We start from the raw sequence: 17,401 nt of genomic DNA, 5'->3' as shown, positions 1-17,401 counted from the left end.
AGACCCTTCACATACTTTGCAAGGACTGTGTACCAAAGCATTCACCCTTCACAGCATCTTCTCTCAAAATCACTACAGTTTGGGAACCATTATACTATATTACATACGTGGCCCTGACCTCCATATGTTGTTTGAGAGATCAGATGTATCCTCACTGACCTTTTAAGTCTACTCATACTTTTATTTAGATCTTCCTTATTGTGCTTAGATCACCCGAGATGCATTTGAGTGCTACATAAGCTTAATTTGAATACTACTCGACTGTATCCAGTGAGAGACAGACACGCTCTAATTGAATTAAATGGACAATTAAAAAACATTCAACATCAAATTGTCACTTTGAGAACACTATGGAAAGCACTAAAGTGCAGAGTTGTAACACTGTAACACTATAACTATATAATGAGTGCTCATTTGGAGCTACTGCACTGTAACCAAGAAAACCCCATCTAATCCTAACAAATATTAGAAAAGTCAAACTTCGACTTGCCTGAAGCTGATCCCTCACTTCTGGTTTCCCTCAGGGGAGTTTATCATTGGCCGTGTCATTAAGGCCATGAACAATAGCTGGCACCCCGACTGCTTCTGCTGTGACATTTGCCAGGCTGTGCTTGCGGACGTGGGGTTTGTCAAGAACGCTGGCAGGTAAGTATCCCATCTTATTACAGTCTTAATATAACACTGTGACAGCCTGAGGAGCAGGTGGTTACACAAGTGTCAAGCTGGTGACTCACTTGCATTCAAACAATGTAAGTTTCAAGCAGCTGTCGCAGAGTATGTCAAAATATTATTTGAGGACTCTGACTCTTTCTTGAAACCCCTGCATTTTGTCCTCCTTTCTCCATTTACCTCAGGCACCTGTGTCGCCCGTGCCACAACCGTGAGAAAGCTCGTGGCCTTGGAAAGTATATCTGCCAGAAGTGCCATGCCATCATTGAAGAGCAGCCGCTGATCTTTAAGAATGACCCCTATCACCCTGACCACTTCAACTGCAACAATTGCGGGTCAGTTTTATCTCTCCGCCCTGGTGTTTAGTATAGAAAACTGCACCTTTTTAGCTTTAGAATATATGTGTCAAGTCAGGTTCCTCTCTGATATGTGTCTCTTCCTCTCTTCACAGGAAGGAGTTAACAGCTGAAGCCAGGGAACTGAAGGGAGAGCTCTACTGTTTGCCCTGCCATGACAAGATGGGTGTACCAATCTGTGGTGCCTGTAGGAGACCCATAGAGGGGCGTGTCGTTAATGCCATGGGCAAGCAGTGGCATGTGGAGGTTTGTAACAAGAATAAGACTATTTATTAGTGCAGTAAATACAATGACATAACTGTACATACAAACTTATTTACAACATGTTGCATTTTGTTGTTTTGAGGCCAGTGTGACTGGCTGCCTTCTTCTAAACAAAGCAAGGCCTTTTAGGAGTTTACTGAAGGAACATGGACCATGTTTACCTTGTTCACGATTTGGTATTTGTTTGGAAAGAAGTCTGGATAGGCTTTTGAATTTTTCCAGTTTTCAGAGAGTGAAGAAAACCCAAGTGTAAATGATTTGGGAATCATCTTTGCCAACTGATATGTCCAAGGCTATGTTCAGACAGCAGGAAAACCAGATTTGTTTTTCAAATCACATCTGCAAGATGAGAGTATCTCACAGTTGAAACAATCACACTATCAAATTGTGGAGCAGACAGTTTGACCGTACACAGACTTCTGTTCTTTGTATGTCTTTTATACTGATCTGTTAGAAGCAGCGTGGACTCTTCTTAGCCATGCTGATGCTCTTTTCTCTCAGGACTCAAGATCATTGTTGTGTGTCATGTTGTGCGTAACACAAAATTAACGTGGAGAATGATTGATTTCTACACATTTGTAGAAATGAATCGCATTTCAAACCACCTCCAAATGAGGTCAATGGTTTTTTGCTGTCCAGGCTCCCTGAAGTCTATCCCGATACAATCTGGATATGCCAAAAAACAGACTTGGGCTTGCAGTCTGAAATTAGTCCAAATCCCAGGGAGTGGTACACAAGATTGGCCTTCAATCACAAAAAAAGTTTAAGAATAGGTAACAAAATCATGTGGCATAATTCATACAAAACCCTCTGTGTTTCTGAAAAAAAATCTTCCGCACATTGCAAGTTGGACTACAGTGAGAAGCCCTTTAAAAGAAGACTTCTGACTGGTTTATAGTGGACAGTCTTCATGATGACCACCTTTTACAGTTGATCATATACATGATGCTTCCTTCAGACAAAAGCAGAAATGAAGTGTAATGAAATTCATGAGTACCATTTTTTTTATGCACAGGAGATGAAATTTATAAAAAAAAAGAAAAAGAAACACTTTAGAACCAAAACACTGTTAATGAGCTAATTTGAGTCAGTAGGAGCGATGTGAGCACTTTTAAAAAGAATATTTCTCCTGAGGCAGAGCTGAGCATCTCTGGTTGTGTTCATCAGTCTGCTTGCTGCTGAATTTTACAGTGTTTGAAAAGCTTAAGACTATCAACCGTGTAAAGCAGTAAAATTAATACTAAAGACAGTCATTAGCTGAAATTAATGTTGTATCTTACCTTCAGGAACCTCATATCTGGCAGGCACAGGAAAAGTAGAACAGTGTGGGAACACTATAGTGGTTCCCACAGCACAGTTGTGATAACTGTAATTAAAAAGAAAGCAACACTAAACAAACACTGTCATAATATTTCTCCGCAGGTCAAGCCTATTCCTTTTCAAAAACATTTTTTGGAAAGTAAACGTCTCCATGTCCATGCCCATGTGTTTTGGCACTTGCTCTTCTCATCCTTTCCCTCCTGTTTCCCTCATCAACATTTGTTTTTTGTTTACAGCATTTTGTGTGTGCCAAGTGTGAGAAGCCTTTCCTCGGTCATCGGCATTATGAGAGGAAGGGGTTGGCTTACTGTGAGACTCATTATAACCAGGTGAGAAAAGTAAAGCCATGGAAAACAGTGGCCTTGGAGGGCATGACAGACATCATAATGTTGGTGAAGTGTCAAAAAATTGAAATAGCATTACGAACCCTTCAGTGCCTCACCAAATAACATTTGCGTTTGCTGTCTCAACACCGCATCTCCTTGTTTGTGTGTTATCAAGCTCTTTGGCGATGTGTGCTATCACTGCAACCGCGTGATTGAAGGCGATGGTGAGTGTCCTTATAATAAATCTCATATTCAGTACCGTGTTTTTGGTCATTTACATAAAATGATAAAACAGTTAAATGTTATCATATTTTCTTGTTTTTCTCCTGTGACCCTCTCAGTGGTGTCCGCTCTCAACAAGGCCTGGTGTGTCAGTTGTTTCTCGTGCTCCACCTGCAACACAAAACTCACTCTCAAGTAAGTGAAGTTGCTTCTGTAGAATGCTTTATTCCTATGTTTTCTGTAACACTTGACACTTGACAACTCTAGTTTTGACACAAGTCTTGGTGTGTTTTACTCTCTTGCCACAACTTTCCATCTTTTCCTCCAATTTCTCCTCTTACATGCTGCACTTGCTGCATCTGTGGTAACTCAGAGATAAGTTTGTTGAAATTGACCTGAAACCAGTATGCAAGCACTGCTATGAGCACATGCCTGAGGAGCTGAAACGCCGCCTGGCCCGTCGTGAGCGTGATACCAAAGACCGCAAGAAAAAACCTGCTGTCTGTCCATAGAGTTATTATTCTTTAGAAGTCACCACTCCATCCATTGGTTGGTGATATCTCTGTCTTCCTCCTTTTCTGTGGTGTTCCTTGTTTACTCAGTAAACTTTATAGTACAGCATGCTCTCATTCTCATTTTCTCCTTCACTTTATTTAAAAGAAACCCCCTGCAGTCGTTTTGTGTATATGGCATTTATGCAAAACCACTTGAATGTACATGCATATGAATAGTAAGTTTGGCTTAGTTGATGCTTTTTTAGTTGACTAGGCTGCGACTAATCAATTAATCTTGCGATTACTCAAGTAGTTGTTAGGCCTATTAGATGTTAGAAAATCGTAGCAATCAGACAAATCATTCCAGAGTCCAAGGCCAGTTCTTGTTTTGTTCGGTCAACAGGCTGTACAAAAAGATATTCTGTCTAAAGTGATAAAACAGAAAAACTGATGAGGCAGATTTATGTACCCTGAAATCTCATAATTTTTAAGAAAACTCAGACAGAAGCTGAGACTGAGACAGAAGCAAACAAAGACAAAACACTTGATCAGTTTGACAGCAGGAAACACAAACAAATACAGAATTGCTAAATATAACAAACATTTGTTAAAACTATTCATGTAGTAAAGAAATATGAAAAGTAAATGCTGAATAGAGACAAGTAATTCATATATTACATATTTGGTATTGACATAGTCTGTCTCTCCTTATTTGCAGGAACAAGTTTGTTGAGTTTGACATGAAGCCTGTTTGTAAAAAGTGTTATGAGAAGTTTCCTCTGGAGCTGAAGAAAAGGCTCAAGAAACTGGCAGAGTCCTTGGGGCGCAAGTGAGCTACCTGGAAGTATACCTCGCCTGTCTGTGATGGTAAAATATCCAGGAGAACTGCTGCAGCATACTAGTACATCAATATTAGTCATTTAAATCTGGAATTTGAAAATATAAATAAACATATATCACTGTGGTGTTGTCATAAATGTGCCTATCAGGAAAAGTTTTATGTTCTTGCAATTTGTTTTTGTTTTCTTTTTTTTTTAACATTCCTTAAATGTCCAAATTTGTTATTATTCCCAAGACAAAACATGTGGTGTCCCAGTTATGACTTTACCATGACCGTATTGCCAACTGCTGTGCCGAGCTATTGAATTTGAAAAGATTGTTGTTTGGCATTACTTTTGATTTACACGTGTGCCTTGATTATATAAACTATGTGTCTTAAAATGCAAATAATGGTTTAAATGCAACTTGCATACAGTTATGATACAGTTGGTAAATCTCAATTAGACAAAACATCTATCTGAATGCAGAATTCTACTAGACTTATGACATTTTCAGCTCTTATACCTCAATATCAGTACAACCGGTGTGTTCTTTAAGATATTGTAATGACGTCTCTTCTTGCAAACAGGTGACAGTACTTGGGAGTGAGGCTTATGTACAAACTAAGTTTTGAGAATTCCACCCTTGTATATGTTTGCTATCCATTAATCCATGACTGTTTTAAAGCAACAGTGAGTTGGTAAAAAAATAGAAAATCTGAGTCTTTAAAGTAAGCTTTTGTCATGAAGACTGTTGGTATGTACTGTATGCTTTCAGTGTTTATGATAGTGTGACGGTACTGCTTGTATTGTAAATGCATTGGGTTTGTCAGTCTGATATGCCAGATTTGCAGCTCTCTTAGGGTTTCAGACGCATTCAGATGAAATTAACCATCAGCTGATTATTTAACATGAGAACGCATTGATATTCAAATCTCTGTGCGTCAGCACATTGCTTGGGTTGTGAAAAATGCCACACAACAAAAAATAATAACTGCTTGAATGTGCATTTTTATTGTGGAATACTTTTCCATCATGCATTTTATTTGCCAGAGTTTACATTTGATTGATTTGCGAGAAATGGAGAATTACAGCTTACTGCAGCACATACACTGTATTTGATTTTCTGCTTCATGATCAATAAAGTATTGTGAAACATGTCATGGTGAATATCTGTAGATGAAATACTAAAGGTTCCTTTGTTCCACATGTTCAATATGTGCAATACAAGTGTGCATCAGAGGATCTCTACAACAACACAAGTATTCAGTTAATGTTCTCTGACATTGACTTGTTGAGCAAGGTTTAGCTTTTTGAAACTAGTAGCATTCATTCATTATATCTAGCATAGGCACATCACACACCTTGTTAAAAAATAAGTTAAGGATTCAAAAATAAACTCACAGTTTAAGTCACAGTACAAATGAAATAGAAAGAAGTTCAAGTTTCAATCCAAATCAAGTTAAAGTTTTTGCATGTGGGACCTTCCCGCTACAGCGCACCCCTTTCAGCCTAAATAATGATTAAAAACCCTCAATTACGACAAAATCTTCACATACATATCACACATTTAACAGAGTGGTAAATCACAGTGAAAAAACAAATGTAACACCTGGAGCTTCATATTTCCCCACAAAAGGTTGTGAGATCCATACTGAAAATTATTTCAAAAGCAACAAGAAAAACAATAGGTCTGTATGTTGTGTTGAGGTAATGTGTCTCACAACTTTTTTATTTGCCAGTTTACCTCTATAACACATTGACACACACATGCACACAAAAAAACAAATGTCTTATAAAAAGAAAAGAAGGACATAGAAGCACAGGTGTTGCTAGTCACATTAACTGTGGTTCTCTTGTATTCCACTGTCAGTGGAATACAGCTTTAGTTTCAGGACCAAGGTCCTGAAACTAAAGTGTGAAACTGTGAAACTGCTGATCCTGCTGTGAAATGTTGAAATATCCGCTGTGAAAAATTATATGTTAACAAAGTTATTATTACTTTAGGAAAATGTTATCCATGAAAAAGACCCCTTGCTCCCTCAAGTTAACGAAAATGTACTTAAAAACATATTGACATAGTTTCTCAGCTATGTTTCTTCGACAGCAGTAGTTCAGCATAATCTCCTGTAGCTAAATTCACTTACTGTTATCTTATTTTACTTTCCAGTTCATTACTTTTACAATGAATCATGATATCTTGAAACTAACTAAAGAAACACTTGTGTTGATGAAAGCTGAGAAGTGCATTTGTCAAAATATTATCAGATTTTTCTCTCCATGAAAGTACTTGACTTGTTGAGTTTCCATCACCTTATGCAGCTGTACTTAATTTTAGTTTGTGTATTCACAAATATATAATGCTTTCAAAAGAAAAACTGACAGCTTGCTGGGAAAATTGGGGTCTTGAGGGGAGGGCGATAAACCAAAACCATTGAGGCAACTCATACAGAAAGAATGCATTTCAATTTGGCATCGAGGTTCAATGACTCATCACCCCCCATGGTGAGAACGGATGGAGTGATCAACTGAAATGCCTCGAAGGGTTTGTTGTGACGAGGCCGTATGTTGGCGTGGCGAAGGCAGCGAAGGAGAACGCATTTTGACATTTAAACAGTACTTTAGCAGTGACAAGTGAGATGCTGGCATTTCCAGACTGGGAAGTAAAGCACTCAGGTTTTGTATTTTAAAATCTGGGCTGGCGTCATCATAATCATGAGACATAGGTCAGAGGAGAAGTTGATAACAGAATGGAATGGAACCCTGCATGGTTCCCACAGAGAGGTACATTCATCTTGGGCTCCTTGTTTACATTCAAATCACAAAAAATACAAATTAAAAAAAGCGTAATAATAACAAGACCAAAAAGATACAGCACGCGTCAGTGTGAATGTCAGAAAACACTATGAAATAACATTACATTTAAGAAAAGAAACAAACAAAAAATTGTCAGAAAACAATGGCTTCACAAAGAAAAACACACAATGATAGTGGTAATCATCATTTCATCTGACTCCTGGCAGGGAAACAAATAAGCAAATTTACCAAAATGTTGAACTATTCCTTTAATAATCTATTAGTAACACACTGACACATTTTCTGGTCTTTCATGTATTGTTAATTAAATGCTTTGCATGCAGATAATAATTTCAAGGATATCAGCCCCGCTGGAAATGAATGGATTCCCTACATTCAGCTGTTTATCATACTGTGATTAGAAGAGTGATGGGCACGGTGAAGCTGGTTCTGAGAATGAGATCGTGATGCTGACATGTCCTTGTGTTGTGGTCGGAGGTGTGATGGTAAGCCCAGGAAGCGCAGTCTGAAAGTTGCCCATTCGCCGAAAGTCATATTTAGGAGTTCTTTAAGGTCGTCTTCATCACCAAAGACCAGCGCAGAACCGCTGAGGCCATAGCTTCTGACGATATCAGCATACTTACTGGGGTACTTCATACTCTTCAACTAGGAAAAAGAAGATGTTCAGCATCATGAAGGAAAGGAAAGGAGGGAATAAAGGAATAATATCAAACTGCAAATCAATCTCGTGCTTGATTAGAATTGCCTACGCACAAGGGATTCACAGGAAATGCAATGTATTTGTAAGTGTAGCGCTTACAGAGATTGCTCATCAGAAATACCTGCACAAAACATTGTTCCTTCTCTGTATTTTTTGATAGCGGGTTAGTTGTAAATATTGCGAGGAGTAATGGAACATGAAGCTTTTAAAGGAGGCGACAGGCTGCACAACTCTAATTGCATCTGCTGTGTCCTGCTGTGCAGAAAACTACTCATGCCACGAGAGCACACAATCTTTTCTGATAAGGAGCTGCTCAAGAAGTGTTTTCTGTAGCATTTACTTTGAAATCTAAAATATTAAGTTAAAATAAATGCCGTACCTCTTCACAAACATCCTCTGTAGTCATGCTGATGATAGTTGTGATTGGCAGAGGAGCTAGGTTCCTCATCCAACCAGAATCTTTCAGTCTCGACGTCCCTCTGATCCGAGCCAGCTCCTTCCTAACTGAATGATCCAGGTTTACCGTCACCACTTCGAATGTCTTCAAGTCCTTCACGGTGAATTTGAAATCCACTTTGAGAAATATTTCAAACATTTCTGGATCTCCATCCTGCTCGAGGAGGTCCTCGATTTGTGCACTCATCACATACAGCTCAGCCGTGGACTCACTGAAGACTTTCCATAAAGTCTTTGAATCATCAGTGCTGACTGCATTCCCTTGATCTGAGACGTCTGCTCTTTGCTGAGCGTCTTCTACACACTGTATGATCCAGCTGAGGCGGCAGGGCCACTGATTGGCCAAGACCACCCATGCAGCAATGTGTTCTTGCGGAGGAAGATTCAAGGCCTTCATGATTATCACAGTCACCCGGATGGAGTTGATCACCCTTCTCATCGACATGGCGTCGTCTAACATGTACTTGTTGAGATTCCCTTCAAAGATGCTCAGACTGTCGTTGACTGATTCCTCTACCTCCCTCTCGTTTACATTCAGTGCTGCTGTAGTTTTACTGAGCAAAAGATGTGACTCTTTTGTCCCCATTTCGATCTTCACTGAAGACTCATTTGAGGAAGGTGTCTTTTTGAGGCCTCCAGTTCCCCGTTTTTCTTCCCTTGCGCTTTTGCTGGTGAGGTGATAAAATAAACTGCGCTTCGAATCGTCGCACAGCGGTGGGACTGTGAAGGGCAGAGTCACAATGCTGTTTAACAGTGCATACGCTCTGTCTTCTTTGCTGAAGCAGCCATCTGCAAAGTTCACTTTCTGCACAAGAACATCTGGGTTGACGGCCAGAATGGAAATAAATGGGCTTGCTTCGTCTGAGAGCAGAATGTTAATGGCGTCAAGAACTGTGACAATCTTCTTCGGGGAGCACCGGTCCAGATTGGTGACCTTCAGTACCACTCGGATCCGTCTCCTCTCGAACACCTCCATGAACTGGATGAAGCACGAAATGAACCAAATTTCCTTCCTCACTTCGTTCATGAAGCCCAGTTGGCTGCTGACCCGCTCATTGTCCATCCCTCTCCTAATGTTTAGATCCTGGCTGAAGATGAGGTTCTTACCCATCAGAAAGACAAACCTCAATGCGCTTGCTGCCGGGACTCCTAACGCAGCGATGATCAGGCCCTCAAACACACCCACCTGGCCTGTTGTTCCATTCACCACCTGGCTTGCTTCGATCTCAGGGTTGGGAAGGCCAAAAGCAAACAGGAACACCAGGAAGATAATCGGTACCACAAGAATGGACAGAACGAGAAACCAAAGAGGGCAGCAGCAAACCTTTTTGGACCTCCAGTGGTTGGTATTGTCCTCCACTATCTAAAATGTTTTCAAAAAACAAAACACAGAACAAATGTGAAGCAGAGTAGATGTCACAGCTACGTTTTTTGGGTTTTCATGTCATATCATAGCATATCATGGATATAACAAATGTGATTCTGTGACTTTTATCGAAACATCAAATGACCTTTGCAGAAACACAGCACACCTTGTTGTCATCAGTCAGAGTGAAAACAGGAGCTGGATGCAAAACTTTCATTATCTTTTATGCCCTTTTTTTTGGCTATATACTTGCAAAACAAGTGACGTTACTGCCACATTTCAGTAGCGTGTACATGTTATGCGTGCTCATGCCAAACAGCAATGCTAGCATATTAATGAACATGGCAAACTAAGAGGGCGTATCTGATATCGCTGTGCTGGTGTTGCTTCTTGAACATCATAATGAATGTTGCGCTGGCATTTCAACATGCAGGAGAGTGACAGAATCAAACTCTGGAGCCGGCCATGTTGAGTAGCTTAAGTACAGGACTCTCACTCAGGTGACTGGGGTTTGTATTCTGTTTGGAAAAATATAATATACCATTCACTTATTAATCTATGCTTTCTTTCAGTTTTCTGTGGATCCTTGGTAGGTTAAAACAACCAAAATAGTCTGTAGGGTTTAGGGAAGCATGCTTTGGGTTAAAATATTCCCCTTTCACAAAATTAAACAAGATTGAAAGATTGTTTGTGCCCAATTCATTCACCAAATGTTTGAGTTACTGGACATGAATCAAATTTGGGCAACAAAATGTTTTTTAATTGCTGGAAATTTTCAGTTTAGCAGTAACTGCAGAAGGTACTGGGAATTGCTAAAAAAAAAAAAAAAGGAAATTTGCAATTCAGTTTAGCTGAAGGCTGAAAACAAAACTGATGGTCAGCTTCTTCTATTTACATATTTTCCTTTTTTCCCCCATGGGTTGCTAAGCTATGACATTACTAAAACATGAATAGTCAGTTGCAATGATGGTGCAGGAACTACACCTACACGGTGATATCAGATTCAAACTAAGGCGAGGCACCTGCTACACATTATCTTGTGATCATTGTCATTGTGAGAATATCAGTATGCATAAAGCACACCTGTACCAGAGTACAGCCAAAGACAGACACTGGCAAGCTGTAGACTTGTTCAATAACTGCAAAGAATTGAGATGATTCACACACCTTCTTCATGACTTCCTGTTCTTCATCATGTTGAGCCACCCGGTAGAGCACAATCTGTAATTTCCCAAAGCTCATCTGCATGGCCTGAAACAGCCGTATAGCTATCCCGGCCCACAGCAGGTCACTACCTGCAAAATGCCAGGCACTGAAGTGCACAAAAATGAACCTGACATTCTGTTGCTGCTGGTTCTCCTTATTCCAAATGGGCCTGTAGAGGAGCAGTCGGCCAATGAGAGCTAGAAAGCCTGTGCATGAAGGGTTAACCGAGCGAGGACTTGATCTTCTGTTGTGTTTCTTCTCAATCAAAGCCTCCTTCTTCATGTTCTCTATGGAGACAAAAGACATATTACAATTAGGATACATCATTTAGCCGGCTGGGGCACATGTAAGGACAAACAGTATCAACCAAAGCAGAGATAAGAAAACAGGGACAACATGTTGGTTGGTTGGTTGGTTGGTTGGCTTGGATGTAAGGAGGATAATGAATAGAGGGTTTTCAGAATATTATGTGGAATATTAAAGCAATACATTTTTGATCATGGCACTGCACCCAAAACCTTTTCCAGGGAAAATAATCAGACTTCTCGGCAGAAAAACATAATTATATGCAAATGATTGAGCCTTTTCATTTGTTCAAATCGAGACAAGATGCGCAGTAAAAAAAGTCAAACATAGAGTTGGTGTGTAGCAGTGTTTCTAAGATATAATACTGTGTGGACATTAATCACTAATTCCCAGTGATGAAGCCATCTATCTCTGAAACATGCATATCATTACTGAAACAGATGCCAATTGAAAGATTGGCATTTATTAATGAACAAATAATACTTTGCATTGATTTGTAAAAAGAAGATATTACAAGCATACAGTTTTAGATTGTTGTAGTAATGAGATAAACCTGTAAAACGAAATATATGTACAGTTTTTATGTTTACAAAAGTAACTCTTTTCAGGCCTGTCAATTATTCATTTTGGATAATTGCATTCATGAGATTTTTCAAAGATTTGTTCAGTGAACCATAAATAAAATTGGGATGTATTGTCAGTATATCTCTTAAGATAAAGAGAGAGGATTATCTCAGACCTTGTGTATGTTTCAAAAGAAAATGGCCTTCTTTATGTCTTTTGAAAATGTTTAAAAGTTTCAAATCTTTGTAAGATTTTGTGAGAATAATCAGTGAAATAAAATAACTATATATATATATATATATATATATATATATATATATATATATATATATATATATATATATATATATATAATCACTGTGACAGCCCTGTACTGTAAGACCTTCTGGGCTCCACAAAAAAACAACCTTAAACTTGTCCTTTCCATCGGAGACCTCCACTGAATAAAGCACATGCTCCATTCAATCTGTTCAATGTCACTTGTCTATAAAATGAAATCTGTTTTTTCACAGATTTTATGTGCTAGGAGACCTTTTTTACTTGATAAATCCTGATGTCTCTTAAAATGTGATTTGATAAATTGTGTCTTTGTGTTTTTCTAAAATGTGCTTCTTACCATTAAAGCTCCTGTTAATCTGTTTTTATTTTTTTGCAGACATCCTTTGTATATAAATGCTGTTTGCTTAGGTTACATGTGTTGTGTTAAAATCAGCACTGAGGGGATTGTTATGTAGAGCCTCTGAAAGGGAAAACTGTCTTTAAAAGGCAACCAGCTGTTATCAGGGTGTTTTTTTGTTATCAGCCTATTTCCTTTTATTAAAACCGAAAGATAACATGGCTCATTACAAAACAGACTATAAATATAAAAACACAATGCATTTAGAATAACACATCTAGTATCCCCACACCAGACCACAGAGCCCTTATCATTCGCAAACAATCAGGTCCTAAATAAGACTCCGAACGCGGTAAAACTGTAAAGGTTCCTCTATTAAACAAAGGATCAGAGCTTTGAAAGGGGAGGGAACACAAATGTGGGAAGTGCAACATGACACATGAGGATATAACTTACAAAAAGAACCAAACCTCGACAACATCATCGAAGCCATGAATGCCCACAGTGTAATGTCTGAATGTCACAACATTAAACCCACTGACAGATGATGTGAATAACATCTCATCACACTGTAACCTTGAGCAGACTTGTGGATTTCTCTAGGTTTGAACACTGTTGGTGACTTTTGACATAATGCAAGCTCAAAAAATATCAGCCCTCATACTACATTATTTTGGTATAAACTTTTATGCATATATCTAAGAGGAGATTGCACCAAAGTATTTATAGTGATTAAGACTGTGCATACCATTGTTTTCTGACTGTGACTACTGATGACTTATTATGAGTATTATGGTGTTGGGAGTGTGAAATTATTAGTGTACTATTATTGTGCAACTCTGTTTGCCATGCACAGTGTTTAGGAGGATTATGGGATGTGCATTTAAGAACACGGAGATCTCCCTACAGGCCTGCAGAGCAGAAATACAACAAACCTTTCAATCAGTCTGCTGTTAAGAAGTCATTGAAGCACGAGTCAGCTCTGAGGTGGTACACAGATCATTCAGAAGTAGCTCACTGATTTTCTGACAGCAGCGGTTAAGTCAATGCAAGCATTAAAAATGCATGTTGGCAGTTTTTTAATGATACTACGCTGCGGTAACGTTTACATGAACACAGAAACATTCACATAAAAAACAATTTGCTTGCTAATCATTTCAAGTTCATTTTTTTTGTTTGATGCCAAAATACACATTTTTTTCAAAGACCTCAAAACATCCTACTGTCCCAATCCACATACTGTAGACACAGATCGGGACTGCATCCAGCAAACAAACTGACCTCGTGTAAGGGTTCAGACAGAGTGTTTACATACCTTCCATGTGTTCGAGGATCATGTTGAGTCGGTTCTGACATGCAGAGTAGAGTCCCACAGTCGCAGGTGATGAAACCTTTGTCAGGGTCTTGGCCAGAGCATACGCAAAAACATCGTCTGAGAGAAGAATGAAACTCTGAATCAACATTTTTCATTTTAACTTGATAGACCAACACATTAGAAGTAACTTATGTTGAAAGATTATCTGACACACACATTCAAAGAATTTCTCTCCTTAAAACTGAGAGAACCGGATCTCCGGTCGACACGCTCACAGGACTAATTTGAACTGACAGTGTTCTTATAGCTCTGTAATGCTGCACTGAACTGAAATGACAGCGCAGGTACATGACAGTTGTTCATTTATGCATTGACAAAGTGAGTTTATAGCATTCACTCAGAAAAATAGCAAGTTAAATGGAGCCCTTGAGCTGGTGTGGAGAAGCCACTATCACATGCTGTATTATGCAAATGTGCACAACGATATTTACTTTATAGGCTGATGGTTGCATTGTCCTAAAACCTCAACCTCGTAAAAGTTGGTTCATTTTTGCAACATTTGTCTGTCATGGATTAACAAGAGGATTAAAATGGGTAAAAGAAAAACAGCTACTTGAATTATACCCTAATCATCACTCAGCTGAACAGTAATACAGTAGCTAATTGCCTAAGAGTGGTAAAATGCAGTGTTAATGGACAAGTTCACCCAAAAATACCTATCACGTGTGTTGCCTCTCATGTGTTTGACTGGTAATTGCCAGCGTGAAGAGGTGACCACGCCCATCCCCGTCTCCCGTCCCCAATCTCACCCCTCCCCATCCGCTCACCTTAGCGCCTGTAGCTTCACAGCTGCAGTGAAGATTTCAGCTTTTCAAAAGGATGTAAATATATATATATATATATATATACATTTTATGTTTGTCAGTTGTTTAATTTCTTGAGTTTGTCCATCTTCTAATGTTGTTCGAGGGGAACGCTTCAGGTGTGTTTTACATTAACTGGTGAATGAACGCCAATTGAACTCAAAACAGCGTTAGAGCGGGCAACCACGGCTGCTCCCTGAATCGTCTGCATTGCAATAAAGACCAGAAATGGATGAAAAGTGATTGTTGGTGTTTTTCAAAAGAAACACACCATTATGACACCAGCGCTGAAGATGATTCAGCCAAAGGAACTGAGGATGGAGACATTATGCGCACGTCTCCGCCTTAGACAATATAAGCATTCACACTCTGCTCAGGATGATGTTCACAGACGGGTGCTAATGACTTCATTCACACTGTGAAACTGAAAGTGAAAATGGAGCCGCTCCGAACCTTTTATTATCATCTGCAGCTAACCTATAACTTACCTTTTGTTGGCTGAGACATGATGACTGTGTCGCAGTACTGAAGCTTTGACAGAAGATCTCTCTGACCTGTGGAGAATAGGGAGCAGCAGGGACCTTAGCGCAGGCAGTGGAGGTTTGAGTGTTTGTGTGTGGGTGTGGGTGTGCGTGTGCCTTCTGCCTGGCAACAAGTTTTTCTTCCCTTCCTCCTTCACCTCTCTCCCTCATGCCAGTGCGAGGGACGAGGGTGGAGGAATCACAACACCCAAATGCTGCAGATGGCATTACTCCTGACATGCAACGTCTGTTTCTCCCAGTGTACAGCGAGAGTAAACACAGGCTACGACAAAGTAGAAAGTGTAGAAACACTTGAGTGGCAAGTTTTAAGCTGAGTTGAAAAAAATGACTCTTTGACCACTTAACATCCCATCTATCGTCGTGCACTGCACCTATTTAACAATATGTTATGTCGACATTTGCACTATATCCCTTTGTGTTTTTATGGGCTGTCAAATCCAGTCACGTCCGCTTCCTGTAAAACAAATAGTCACGTGTGCTTATGTGAGCTTGTGCACACGAATTTCAAACAATAATGTAGAAGAAGAAAAAAATGACAATAATAAAACGCCATCGATCCATTAATCGATCCGAGCAGGAGGGAGCAGTGCTGAGATTTCCTTTCAGAAAGGCCGTCTGAGTGTTCAGTGATTCCGTTTCTTACTGATATGGCTCACATTTTATAGACACAATGTTTTTTTTCGGTTTTCTCTCTAATGTCCTCTGGCTGCACGCTCTGCCTGAACCCTTGGTCATTTACAGAGTTTGCTGATGAACAGATAGCCGAACACACACTCCAGTGTGGCCGGTTTGAAGGGAGTCCAGTACCGAGGTGGTTTACTGAGTTTAGCTGCTCTCGGACCGTGGCTGCTTGCTCGTTTAGCCATGCAGCTAACGTTAGCCAGGTGCCAACCCCAGCAAGAGAACCCCCTAGGTAGGCTGCTGTGTCCCTGGTCCACAAATTGGCAGCTTAAGGTATTTATTTATTTTTTTATTTATCCAGTTTATTTCTCAAGTGCATGTTAATGAAAATTACTGTGAATATGCCAGAATTTACCAAGAGGATAGGTTTACGTACTTACCTAACATTTATTCTTACTTACTGTTGGCCTGTTTCTCTGAGCTGAAACTGATTTGAAAGCACTGATTCAGTAAACCTGGTTCAACTGGATGACTGTGTTCGCTCTTTAACTACACACCTCTGCAGCTAAATGGAAAGTTCCCAGTGTGGCACCAGCGTCCTTGAGAGTGCTTACATCGCAAAAAAAAAAAAAAAAAAAAAAAGACATTCACAACATATAAGTGATTGTTTTTCTTTTTCTCAATGTTGATTGACCGGCGTTAAAGTGAGTTGTTTTAAGATGATATCCTGACATTCATGCTTGATTGCGCACCCTTCCAGAGGTCAGGTTTCTGTCATGAGCACTGGAATGTCAACAGTTTTCGCTGTGTCAGGGATTAGCTTTCATTACCTGGTCCCGTCTTTCCCTTCTGGCAACATATTTGCTCTTTGTGTTCTTGTCTGCACACGCTTAATAGCTTCACAGACAGAGCAACAGAGGTATATAGAGTGACAGACTTTTGTTTAATTAAAAGTTAATGTTTATCTTTGGCAGAAGGACCTCTGATCAGTGCGCACGAAAGGATACTAACCGTAAAACTTCTGTAATGATGCCATAAGCTGCCATAAAAATAATGACTGGTGTGTTTTTCTTGGATAGAAATGTGTTGCTGATGAAAGAAGCTTACCTGGTTGTGCTCCAAATGTCAGTCCAGATCTTTATTTCCACTCATCTTGAATTTGAATTTTTAACGGATCCAGGAAACAGACAGGACCAGCCAGCTGCAGCCAGGGTGTGGTGAACCTTTTACCCCCCTAGACCTCAGTGCCGTAAAACTTTATAGCACTGATAAGAGAGGAGGAAAAAAAAAAAAAGAAAGGCACCCGATAACCGGAGGCTTTGTAGGCTGGACACTTTTCAGGAAGTGAAGTCACATTCAAGATGAAATTATTTCTGAGAGATGGAGCTGCACGTGTCGTTCATTCTCCTTTTTCCAATCCGTTACCCCCGTACTCCTGCTCCCAATCTCCTCTCTATTCACAGCATCGGAGTGAAGTGGGTAGTTCCTGAAAGCATTACGAGGTAGAAAAATCCCCATTCTCGCTATAGCTTCTGGCATTCACTGTCCAACTTTTTTTCA

At 39.7% G+C, this 17,401-nt stretch overlaps 2 protein-coding genes across 5 annotated transcripts in view; one reads left to right on the top strand and one right to left on the bottom strand.

The window, feature by feature from the left end:
• LOC119018213 (LIM and senescent cell antigen-like-containing domain protein 1) overlaps positions 1-5,630 on the top strand; it is an 8,087-nt gene extending 2,457 nt beyond the window's left edge. The window contains exons 4-10 of one of the 2 annotated variants that reach the window (XM_037095725.1): positions 525-645; positions 855-1,004; positions 1,121-1,271; positions 2,846-2,938; positions 3,111-3,159; positions 3,277-3,352; positions 4,370-5,630. In XM_037095725.1, the coding sequence (XP_036951620.1) occupies positions 525-645; positions 855-1,004; positions 1,121-1,271; positions 2,846-2,938; positions 3,111-3,159; positions 3,277-3,352; positions 4,370-4,484 (755 nt within the window). In that variant the 3' untranslated portion in view covers positions 4,485-5,630. Of the gene's footprint in view, positions 1-524; positions 646-854; positions 1,005-1,120; positions 1,272-2,845; positions 2,939-3,110; positions 3,160-3,276; positions 3,353-3,530; positions 4,332-4,369 lie in introns of those variants that run through there. The other variant, XM_037095726.1, reaches the window with a different exon arrangement.
• A 771-nt stretch (positions 5,631-6,401) lies between these two features.
• On the bottom strand, positions 6,402-17,075 carry nkpd1 (NTPase, KAP family P-loop domain containing 1). 3 transcript variants are annotated; one of them, XM_037095722.1, is made up of 6 exons: positions 16,949-17,075; positions 15,167-15,232; positions 13,816-13,932; positions 10,976-11,301; positions 8,366-9,805; positions 6,402-7,931 (listed from the first exon to the last, which is right to left on the bottom strand). In XM_037095722.1, the coding sequence occupies exons 2-6, from the start codon at positions 15,183-15,185 to the stop codon at positions 7,662-7,664; spliced, it is 2,172 nt and encodes a 723-aa protein (XP_036951617.1). In that variant the 5' UTR covers positions 15,186-15,232; positions 16,949-17,075; the 3' UTR covers positions 6,402-7,661. The 3 variants fall into 3 exon arrangements, with proteins under 3 accessions (XP_036951617.1, XP_036951618.1, XP_036951616.1); XM_037095723.1 differs by lacking the exon at positions 16,949-17,075 and adding an exon at positions 16,303-16,409; XM_037095721.1 differs by lacking the exon at positions 16,949-17,075 and adding an exon at positions 16,282-16,303.
• Positions 17,076-17,401: the final 326 nt, after the last annotated feature.

This window comes from Acanthopagrus latus, chromosome 4 (genome assembly GCF_904848185.1).
Source record: "Acanthopagrus latus isolate v.2019 chromosome 4, fAcaLat1.1, whole genome shotgun sequence".
Taxonomy (NCBI): domain Eukaryota; kingdom Metazoa; phylum Chordata; class Actinopteri; order Spariformes; family Sparidae; genus Acanthopagrus; species Acanthopagrus latus.
Note: the sequence above shows the minus strand (reverse complement) of the source record. Positions and strands in the feature narration are given on the sequence as shown.

Bases quoted from the DNA above. Each gene is read 5' to 3' on its own strand.
- nkpd1 (XM_037095721.1), bottom strand. The intron at 11,302-13,815 runs GTATGTAAACAC...TTGTCTCCATAG, and splicing joins GATCCTCGAACACATGGAAG to AGAACATGAAGAAGGAGGCT. The intron at 9,806-10,975 runs GTGTGTGAATCA...AAAACATTTTAG, and splicing joins AACAGGAAGTCATGAAGAAG to ATAGTGGAGGACAATACCAA.